This window comes from Oryza glaberrima, chromosome 10 (assembly GCF_000147395.1).
Source record: "Oryza glaberrima chromosome 10, OglaRS2, whole genome shotgun sequence".
In the NCBI taxonomy this organism is placed as follows: Eukaryota; Viridiplantae; Streptophyta; class Magnoliopsida; order Poales; family Poaceae; genus Oryza; species Oryza glaberrima.
In genome coordinates, this window is record NC_068335.1 from 3,017,478 (window position 1) to 3,028,681 (window position 11,204).

An 11,204-nucleotide genomic window follows, 5' to 3' on the forward strand; every position below is an offset into this window, starting at 1 on the left:
TATGATCATGTTTCCTGGGTAAAAGTGAGCTTGGGAATGGGCCTTGGTTGTTGATTGTTCCTGGGGCATAGGCTTTCTTTTTTTTTTTTTACTTTTTATTATCCTCCCCATCTGTGTATATTTTGTTATGGGATTGACAAGGGTTAGGGTAGAGTGAGTGGATTTTGAGGTCCCCCTCCCCCCTAGATTGAATGGGGGGAAATATATAGGATTTTGATACTAAGTAGAAAATATATAGGATTTTGATACTAAGTAGAAGTATAAAACAGAAGTTGCAAAACACATTAGCTTAAGAGTTTAAGAAGGAAAAGAAGACTAGTTGGAATTTTCTAATCCCACCATTTTATATTATGGGGTTGTTCAGATTATAGTCAAAATAAACCTCACTAAATTTGGCAATACAAAAAATTTAGTAAGTTGACAATATTACCAAAATTTTGGCATTATTTCTTACGCATTTATGAAAGTTTGGCAAAAAGTTAAATGTATGTCATTTTGGAAACTTTACCAAAAATGTATGGTTTAAAATGACATCAATCTGAACTGCCTCTGTAAGTTGTTTTTGATTTTTCTTTCTAATCAAATTTCTTTAGGTTTTAGGTTTGACTACGTTTATAGAAAAAATTGTAACATCTACAACATCAAATTAGTTTCATTAAATATAACATCAAATATGTTTTTTATGTTAGAAATGTTGTTGTATTTTTTTATAAATTTAATCAAACTTGAAATAGTTTGACTAGTAAAAAAAAGTTAATGTGACTTATGTATTTAAAACAGAGGGAGTAATACTATTAGGTTGAACCTCAATACTAATTTTTATCCAAAATCTCATTGTCTTGAGCCATTTCAATTGAATTCGTAGGAGCGGCGATCCTTTGCTCCAAGTGAAAATGGAATAAGGATTATTTTTTGTAAGAAATGTTATGTACTGATCGATCGTGCTTATAGTGACAGCTCTAGTTATCATCCATGCGTGTTCTATTTATTAGAACATGCGGCTTTTATTAGTTGGTCTAATGCTGATTATAAGCCATATAACTTGTTAAAAAAATATGATTTGTGGATAAACTTATGCATGTTGTATGTATATTTCCTTGGCGATTTTAAAAACCAATGCTAAAAAATAAACTTTGATAAAAAAAATCAAAATCAAGTTTTTAAATTCAAAAATTAACAGCTGAAGGGCAAATGACGAGGTGATGAGTTTCTCGAATGCAATGTAAGTAAGAAATGAAGGGTTCCATTTGAAATATGCAGAACTTTTTTCCATGACTCTACATAAATTGTACTAACTTATATAAAAGTTCTTCAAAATCTCCATTTGAAACCATGAATTTGATAGGACTTCTATGCATTTTTTAGGACAAATAGTCCAATTCTCTTAGGATTCTGGAAAATTCCCACATTTCAAACGGGAATTGAGATTCATAGGCATTATTCTCGCTTACATTAAGATTGTACCACTACTCAACCTCACCTTAATTTAAGACCAATGGATTTTTTTTTTTGGTTTAGAGAGATAGATGCACAACAGTACACACATCTGCCTTTTACTAGTTAAAGATGGAGGTATCCTTTTAGAATGGGGTAACCAAGCAGTCATGGTGGGGTTAAGAGGACTATTACACTCTTTTATAAAAATAAAGATAATTAGTACAAAAACATTGCGGCATGTTTTTGGGTTGCTTTTTGCCTAAATCCTGTTGGATAAGTGCTTTTATGGGGGTTGAATTAGGGTGGGGTTGGGTTGTTCATGTTCCTAAAGGCATTTAATAAAGGTTTTGAAAGTAGAAAAAAGCATGGGCTGTTCATGGTACCTCCATGTCCATGGTTGGTCCTACGAGTCTAAAGGCAGTAATGGAGGTGTTGAAAGGGCAGAAACAGATGATGAAATGGGGGCATAATGGATAGGGTAAATGGATACAATCAACTACGGACACAGAAATGTACTGCTACTAGAATGATTTGATCTGATACCTCCGGTGCACATGTAGTTTTTTTCACTTGTCCAGTGTACAATTAATTTTGTTTCTAGAAGGATATTCTTCTCTACTAAAACAACAAAACATATGAAATATGTTAAGTTAGCTAACTCGTATTATTGATTTTGTTTCCAATCACTGTGAAATTGAATCTTATTAAAATGCGCATTGCTTCTCGTATTTATCTCTTTGTGTGATGATATGGTTTGCAGTTTTGGTATTTACAATGGGTATTCACTATTTAAAATAAAATACCATTTTTGTTGAATTATGTATAATAGAGAAATGTCGACTTCTGCAAGTTTATTCTTGCGAAAATGCTACATTTGTTTTGTATTTATGCAGTAAAACTACTTTAACATGACCATGTAAGTTTATTCAAGGAATCTTCAGCTCGTAAACATGCCATAAGGCATAAGCTACAGAAATAAAGGCATGTTTTGACCATATTATCATTAAGAAGGACCAAAATTTAAGTTCCGTGTTTGCTATTTTCATTTGGAACTTTTCATTTGTCCATGGTAGCTGGAGGGCGAAAAACAAAACTAGTCATCCTAATTCAGATTCCACCAGCCAACACATTTTTTTTTTGAAGGAAGGCAAAAGCATATGTAGCTAGCCAAGCAAGCCAAACTCTCGAACTGAACTATTTCATAAACTAGTTTCTCATAGCAGTGAAATGAATTATCAAACTCTAGCTCATTGCGCTTCTTAGAATCTTCAGCTCTTAAACAAACGATAAGCTACAGAAATAAAGACATATACTGTTGGCTAGGGAAGCAAACTAACCATATTATCATTAAAAATGACCAAGACTGAAGTTGTTGTGTTTGCCATTCCATTTGGAACCTTTCGTTTGTCCATGGTAGCTGGAGGGCAAAAACAAAATTAAAGGTAAGGATACATGTAGCGTGTGCAAGAGGGACAGTATGTTCCTCGTACCATTGAACTATCTGATGAAAATTTGCAGCTGTGGCAACAACCATTCGTTGAAAAAACTATGGTGAAATTAATTAGCTCTTAATTTGCAGCTGATCTGAACTTGGTTAATTAGTAGGGCAGTGTACAAGCAGCCCAAGTAGCTGAATCATGTGGTACACTTGGACAAGCTCAGAGACAGCCTGTTAGTGGATCTGGGCAGGGAGCTCCAGAATATCTGCTGCATTAAATTGTGGAAATAATACTGCAACAGATTATGTTGAGGCCCTGACAACATTACATGCCTTTTCAGATTGTAGCCAAAATAAACCTTATCAAGTTTGGGTAATGTCAAAATTTTGAATTTTAGCAGGATATTTTATGTATTGATTAAATTTGGCAACAAACTAAACATAGATTTTTTTTGGCAATTTTACCAAAAAATGGTATGGTTGAAAATGGTAGCAAAGTGAACAGACCCTACAATATTACAGCTAGAATACTTTACATTTTTGGCATCCAGTGTCTTTGATAATATATCTAGTCAATTTTCCTTAAGAGTAGAATCTCAAAAAATAATTCATATGCTTTGACAAAATTACATGTTTACGGCTCATATACACTATCGTAAAATTACAGGTTTATTAATGACTTATTCTTTTAAACAAAACTATCGAATAGATTTACCAGAAATTTAAGTTATATTTAGTGCCACATTTACCTTGAATCTACTACTACACATTTTGCAGGTTACATGAGAGGGGCAGCTGGCGGAGAAGAGAAAGGCCATGATGGGTGCATATGCTCTCTCCTTCCTATAATGGGCTCAACATGCATCTGGGCATCGCAAGTTCGCAACATGGCATGATTAATTAAATCTATATTAAGATTAAATCAACATTCTCTCGCATTATGTTGCAGTAAAATATACCTTAAGTAACGAAATGGGCGTAGTTCAACTAATTAGATTTCTTGTGGTATAACCGATTCAACGGGTTGAAGTCTTTGATTTGTCACATGTACTCGCATTTATAGCTAATTATTTTTTTAGTAGCATGCGACATACCCTCACCAGTGAGACACTCATGGTGACTCGACAATATCAAAATATAGCAGCTCAGTTTTAGTTTTTTTTGGAAGGGGTGATCGTACGCATGATGTGAGCAACTAATTTTGGACAACATGCATGTTGTACGCAACCCACCCTCAACATGTGTGCGCGCACAACACGCACCGAAATTTTTGGAGATGTTCACGGGGGTGAGTGTGCGTTTGTTTTGGCCAGTCTTTTGATCCAGTAATTATTTTTAATCAGAGGATCAGAAGATCCCCTCGGCCACCTTTTGCCAGCAATAGCCTGTATACGTCTTGGGTTGCCTGCGTAGTATACATGGGCCTGCAGATTAGAGGATTGCATCAGAGATACAGAGTAAACCTAGCCCATTAGTTCCATCTGTGGGGAGGGTAACAGCCTGCTTTGCTGGCTTCTTTTCCTCTTCCTTTTCGTTCAATTCTTGAGAAATTGTTCTTCTTACCATCGAGTAAGAGAGCTGTTTTCTCCCTAAAAGTTACTACAAATCTTTATGTTTTTCTCATTACATAGAAAATCCGCTACAAACCCTGGCGCACGTGCACAAACATATAGGGAATAAGTTCACTTTATGTCCCTCAATTTATCACCGAGTCTGAAATTCATCCTTAAACCGAAATACCAGATATAACAAGTATCTCAATTTATAAAACCGGACCATCTGAGATCCTAGGCAGTATTACGTCTGATTTTAGTTGACGCGGCAAGTTGAATCAGCGTGGGACACGTGAACCCCACATGTTAGTGACTAGCATTTTCTTCCTCCTTTCCCTCATCCCATCTCTTCTCCTCTTTCTCCTGTCCTCTCCTCTCTTCCCAATCCCCTCCTCGGCGACGGATGACGGGAAGACGGCGTACGGTCATCGAGTAAGTCGTCCCTCCTAAATTGCAGCGACCTTACGCCATTGACAAGCAGCATCAGCCATGCCGAGAAGAAGACGAGAGGCGGATGCAGAGGACGCCTCTCCATTGCATCTCACCCGGATGCACAGCACGTTCTATCTTCTCGTCTCCAAGGTAGATCAGGGGCAGTATCAGGATGTATCGATTTCTTATTGTTCGATAGGAAGATCGAATCAGGGCCAGTCCTGACATTTTGGAGGTCCTAGGCAGACTTGACGCTATGGGCCTTGGAGTTAGGCCCTAGGCAGACTTGACGCTATGGGCCTTGGAGTTAGCCCTTAAGGAGTTATATCTATTTTTTTTTACTTCTAATACATACAGTATACTCTATAAAGCACATATACCATAGAGTGACACAAATAAACATTTTTAACACGATAAATAATAAATCAAGCAGTTTGCAAGTTGCGATAGAGCAATTTAATCTTTAATAAATAATATCAATAGTATAATTGACAACTAAAAATACCATAGAAACAAATTAGTATGAACACCTTAATAGGAGACCACAAATATCCCATGTCCCTTATAAAAAAGAGCTTTTTCGCGACCTTATGAGTTATGTATAGCACCCGACAAATGTTTCTAGGTAACATTATAACACCTGAAGCAGTGAAATTGCAAAGTAAATTGATAGAGGCATAGCTGCATAGAGCTTGTCGATTGACTTCTAGGTCTGTGACCTACCTTCAGCCTGAAGAAGAGGGGCGAATGGGAAATGGCCGATGAGCCGATGACGATCACAGATCACGCGGGCAGGGCAGGGACCAGCCACCATCCAGGCAGCCGACAGGAAGCGTCGACAGCGATACCGCCTTGGCGGCTTGGCCGATGGGCGACGGCGATCAGGCGCTATAGGCTAGTGGCGCCGATGCGGTCTCGGCACTCACGGCGGCCTCTTGCGGACTAGGGCATCGGCGAGACGGCGACGAAGCGACGTGGCTCGGCCTGGGCCTGCGCTGCGGTTCTCATGGTGTGGGGCCGGTGGGCAGGGCGGTAGGCGAAGCGACGCGCACGCGCACTACTCCCTGGCTGATCGCTGATTCGCTGAGCAGTTGAGGGCGGCCTGAGGCGCGCGTCTCGGGCTCTGGGCTGTGGCTAGGCCTGTTGGCCGGGATGGGGTGGGAGGGGGTAAGTGATGGGCCCCCTCTGGCCTGGGCCCTAGGTGGTCGTACAACCCGCCTAGGCCTAGGGCCGGCCCTGGATCGAAAAATTCACGATTTTATTGTACTCTTGGACATTAATTTCTTCGGGACGTCCTTTTCAAGAAATGTCAAGGGAAAAACAGCTCAGCCGAGCCAGCCAATCAACATTTCGGCTCCTGGCTTGGCCCACCGTTGGAAACTCATGGAGGGAAGCGAATCAGGTTTCATTATGCCGCCCGTCTCTCCGCCGGGCGCTGCCTTTGTTTCCCACCGGTTGCAGCTCGTCGTGCTGTCCTTCATGCCACTCGTCACCTTGGAGGGGATTGGGAAGAGAGGAGGGGAGAGAGGAAGAATATAGTGCTAGCCACTGATATATGGGACCAGCGTTCCTACCCTGACTCAGCTTGTCACGTTAGCTAATACTGGTGATATTACTAGATTTCAGGTGATGCGGTTTTGTACATTGAGGGACTTCTTGTATTGGTATTTTGGTTAGGGATACTTTCAGACTTGGTTACAAATTCAGAGACTTAAAGTGAACTTATTCCAACATACGAGTTGGGCTGTAAGTGTGTAGAGTGTGGTAGTCATGGACAAAAGGGGAAAGGAAAAAGTCCACTTTGACTCCCTTAATTGTTCACCGAATCTAATTCGTGACCCTTAACTACAAAACCGGGCAGGATGACTCCCCCAATTATTAAAACCAGTACAAATTGAATCCTTCAGCGGTTTTGGAGGGCGGTTTTGCTGACGTGGCATGCTGACTTGGCTCATTATGCTGACGTGTCAGCCCAGTCATAAGGCCCACATGCAATTGATTAGGGAAAAATATAAAAAACGTAGGGCCAGCTTGTCAGGGCCTTCTTCTCCCTCTATCTTTAAAAAAAAAACAGCAGAGCAACTGCTGTCGGCGGCGATGGCGATGGCGGTGGTGCGGGGCGGCAGCGGTGGATGGCGATGGCGATGGCTGTCTGTGGCGCCGCTTCGCCTTGTCGCCCTCCTCCTCCTCTTTCGTGGCCGACTGCTGCGTCGCGCACGCCACCCTTGTGGAGCGCGGCGCCGCTCTAGCCAACCGCCTGGAGGTGGCGCGCTCGCTCCTCGGCGAGAACGACTACACCATCACGTGCTGCAGATGCGGGCCCGTGTGGCAAATCCTCCGGTGCAACCTTGTCGCCGAGACGCTGCACCCGTCACGCGTCCGCCTGGCGGGGAGGCCGAGGGAGGATACAACAGATCAACAGCAACTCGTGTTTCCTGGTAACAACTGCAGAGCTGAGCAGGACACAAGCCGCCGCAAGATTTCATCAGTGATAATCTTCTTTTGAAAATTAATCATCAGTGGTAATCGAGTGGGGCAGGCGTATCCTTGAGATCCATCCCCTGGAAATGCACATCCTGCATGCACATCACAAGCAAAAATAATTCAGTCATCACAAACCTACACAAAGCACACATCAAGCTTGGGAATTCACACGCACGCACGTACCGATGCGAAATGGTTGACGTCGCGGTGGTGCGCCTCGTCGGCGCGGACAACGACGGCGACGTCCTTGAGCGTGGCGTCGGCAGGGAGCCGCCAGTAGTCGATGGCGATCGGTGGCATGGGGACGTTCTCAATCTTGCCGGCCTCGATGTCCTTGAGGTACTCGGTGTAGGAGTCACTACTAGAAAAATCATCTGTTGCCACGAAAAAAATCGTGACATCAATACTAAAATTGTGGCAATACATACATGTTGCCACAATTGTAAAATCGTTGCTAGCCGTGGTAATAGGTTATTGCAATGATTTTTATTTTGTGGTAATAAATTTAGATGTTGCCATGGAATGGATGTGGCAAAAAGTCATATTGCAACACTTCACATCGTTGTAATAAAAATTATTGCCACCACTCCATATGTGGCATTAGCTTTACGTACCAAATTAAAAGTTCAAATATTAATCTATCATGTTATCTATTTATCTACTTATTTTTTTGATTTTGTGTCTTGGCTAGGATTCGAACCCAAAACCTATCCTTCACGCGTGCTCTCCTTTACCAACTCACCTACGTATCAATTCTGTTGAAAAATGCATATCGTTCCATTTGAGCCTAGCTAACTGAGATTTGAATCATAGATTTGAATATCTAAAAGATTTCAAATGAAAAAGTTATCACCTACAAAATTGTAGATCTCGTCGAGAGCTATAATTTTCATATAAAATTTGTCTCAATCCGTGTCCATATGAAAAAATTAAGTTAAATTATGTGACGACAATTTTTTTATTGCAACGAATTTGTTGATCGTGGCAACAAAAAATAGTGAAAAGTACCATGTACTATATAAATTGCCACAAAAATTAAAAGTGTGGCGATAGAACATGTTTTTTGCAACAGTACGATTTTTTGTGGCGATATCTCATTTTCTATAGCAACAAAAGTACTAAATAAAACAACGATTGCAGATCGTTGCAATAAAAAATAATTATTTGCCACAGAAAAATTATCATTGCAATAGTATAATATATTGCTACGAATTATTTTTTGTTGTAATAATTTGGTGGCAATAGCTCAATTATCTTGTAGTGAGTGGATGGCCTCCTCTTCGAGGTAGCCGACGACGCGGTGCGCGAGCTTGGGGAAGAGGAGGTAGCTGAGGAAGTAGGCGTTGAAGAAGACGCGCTGGTCGGCGAGCACGAGCGTGCGCTCGTACCACCTCAACTTGGCCACCTCCATGAAGGTCATGAGGTGCATCCGCTCGTTCTCGGCCTCCTCTAGCAGCGCGCGTATCCAGCCGCCATTGTGCTCGAAGCTGGTGGTGCTGGCTCAGTCTCGGGCCTTCCTCTCCGACTGCCTCATCAACGCCACCAACGGTCACCCCTTCATCCTCGAGGGCGCCTTCTTCCTCTCCCTCGCCACCCGCATCAACTTCGACACCCCCACCACCGACCCCGTCCGCTACCCCGACGACCGCGTTTGGGAGTCCGACATGGCGCGCAGCCCAACTTCCTCGTTGAGGTCGCGCCCGCTACCTCCTAGACCTAACCGAGGCTCGAGAGCGAAGCTCGGCGTCGCCCAGATGTGGAGCTCGGCGGCCGTCGCCCCTCGCCCGCCGTCGCCGGCGTGGCCCCCCGCCCGCCGTCGCCGCCGACGGTGCCCCCCGCTTGCTGAATTGGGAGGGAGAGAGAGATAAGGGGGAGATTGGGGAGGATGACGAAGGGATAAACTGACATGTGGGCCCCACAAAGTCTTCTTCTATGTGAATGACGAATGGGTCCCACGTGTATGTTTTTAGTTATAATGCCACCTAAGCGTCACGTCAATAGCAGACCAAGTCAACATTGCCATGTAGACGCCACGTCAGCGAAACCACTCTTCAAAACCGCCGAGGGATTCAATTTGTACTAGTTTTAGTAATTAGGGGAGTCATTCTACCCGGTTTTCTAGTTAAGGGTCACGAATTAGATTCGATGAACAATTAAGGGAGTCTAAGTGGACTTTTTCCAAAGGGGAAACCAACAGACAAGTTGGGCTGTAAGTGGTTAGCGGCCCATGGAACAGCCTTAGTTGTGCGCGTGTTAGCTAGAAGCTGGTTATATTACAGAGTAAATTCTAGAAAACCATGTGTATTAAGACATGTGGCATCTAACTTAGGTATTATGGTTTTAAAGTTTCACAAAATCCCATCCTTATGCGTTTTGAGTGTAAATTTACTTAAAATTCAATAGCAATGAGAGTACATAAAAATTTAGTTATTGAGTTTCTATTAAGATTGGTAAAAATCCAAAATAAAATACAAATAGTCCGATCATCAAACGGGTAAAAATTTAAAAAGGAAATGTGACCCGAGTCGATCATGTGGCCAAAAAATAGAAAATCCGAGTTGATCGTGCGCTGCTCCGAACATGCGGTTGATTACGAATTGACATTATTTTCCCACGTAACGCAGATATAGGCCACGCCCACGACGATTGGATATGGGAAAAGTCTAATTTATCCTCTTAACTATTGGGTGAGTACGAATTACCCTCATATCCCGAAAATCAAACATATTTCACCCTCAACCACTAAAATCGGATGAATTACCCCCTTGACCCAATCTAGAGCGGTTTTGTCCTACCGCGTGGTGTCTGGTAAACCAATCAAAAAAAATAAATAAAGAAGGCTACCTCACCCCTCTCTTTTTTCTCTCTGTCGAGGCGGCCTACATTGTGGGTGCTCGTGGTGGTGTCCATGGCAACAGCCAGCCGTCCACGCCGAGGTCCATCCCCACCGCCACCCAACTCCTGTCCCGGCAGCTGATCCCCTTCTCCCTGTTGCGCGCGCTGCAATGCCCTCCTGGCCTCCGCCGAGCTCGATGCCCCTCTCCCCTCTTCCTCTCTTCCTCATTTTGGCGGTCGACCGACGGCGGCATGGCACGATGCGATGGAGTAGACGACAGGGGCAAGGCGTGTGGCAGCATCGGTGATGACAGAGATGACGCGGCAAACGCAGATATGATGAGGACATCACTTCGTCGGATATACTCATAACTTCACATGTTCCAATGATAATTCCAAGTCCAAGTCCAGTTCGGCCTCCGGAGACAGCACTGACTTCAAACGGACCTAGCGCTTTCATGCCAACTCCGATTTGGGTGATCTTGGACTTAGTGGAAAGATTATCTCGCTACCTTTCAAACGCATCTGGTCTCATGTCCAAATTCATCTCGAGTCAACGGGAATCGCCAAAACAAGACAGTGCTGTTGCTGAAACCGAACTTGGGCCTTGGGCCTTGTAATAGACTAGGCCTATCTCGGAAGTGTCTCCCTCCACCTCCACGAATTAGCACTTAACCCTAGCTTTATTTTCCTCTACAAATAGCTTTATACATTCTAAAAAATAATTGGGTTTTGTTTAGTTGAATTTTGCCAAGTGCCATTCACCTTGTCTCTAATCCTCGTTCGATTAGTCGGCGACTATTGATTCAGAGCCCCCAATAGTTGGTGTATTGATTTGCCGGGTCGATTAGATCTACCACTTCAATCGCAACTATTCCTTTGTGCTTAATCACCTATTCGCAATATATAGATTGCATCTTATCTTGTTCTTGCAGTGTTCTCTCGTTTGCATTGCAGGGATCATCAACCGCACGTCACGATTGGTACGACATCGTTTGTGGTGTAGCGATTGCACGGCGTCCTGG

General features: G+C 42.9%; 1 protein-coding gene across 1 annotated transcript; it reads right to left on the reverse strand.

Moving 5' to 3' along the window:
* Positions 1-7,376: 7,376 nt before the first annotated feature.
* On the reverse strand, positions 7,377-10,433 carry LOC127752656 (ubiquinol oxidase 1c, mitochondrial-like). Its single transcript, XM_052278062.1, has 4 exons — positions 10,228-10,433; positions 8,611-8,840; positions 7,528-7,700; positions 7,377-7,436 (listed from the first exon to the last, which is right to left on the reverse strand). Exons 1-4 carry the CDS (start codon positions 10,431-10,433, stop codon positions 7,377-7,379), a joined length of 669 nt encoding a protein of 222 aa, XP_052134022.1.
* Positions 10,434-11,204: the final 771 nt, after the last annotated feature.

What these genes read in the sequence shown, in the direction of transcription:
- LOC127752656 (XM_052278062.1), bottom strand. Translation starts at nt 10,433, where the DNA reads ATGCCGCCGTCGGTCGACCGCCAAAATGAGGAAGAGAGGAAGAGGGGA. An exon ending in CCTCGAAGAGGAGGCCATCC is followed by an intron (nt 7,701 to 8,610) that starts ACTCACTACAAG and finishes TTTCTAGTAGTG; the next exon opens with ACTCCTACACCGAGTACCTC. An exon ending in ACGTCAACCATTTCGCATCG is followed by an intron (nt 7,437 to 7,527) that starts GTACGTGCGTGC and finishes ATGTGCATGCAG; the next exon opens with GATGTGCATTTCCAGGGGAT.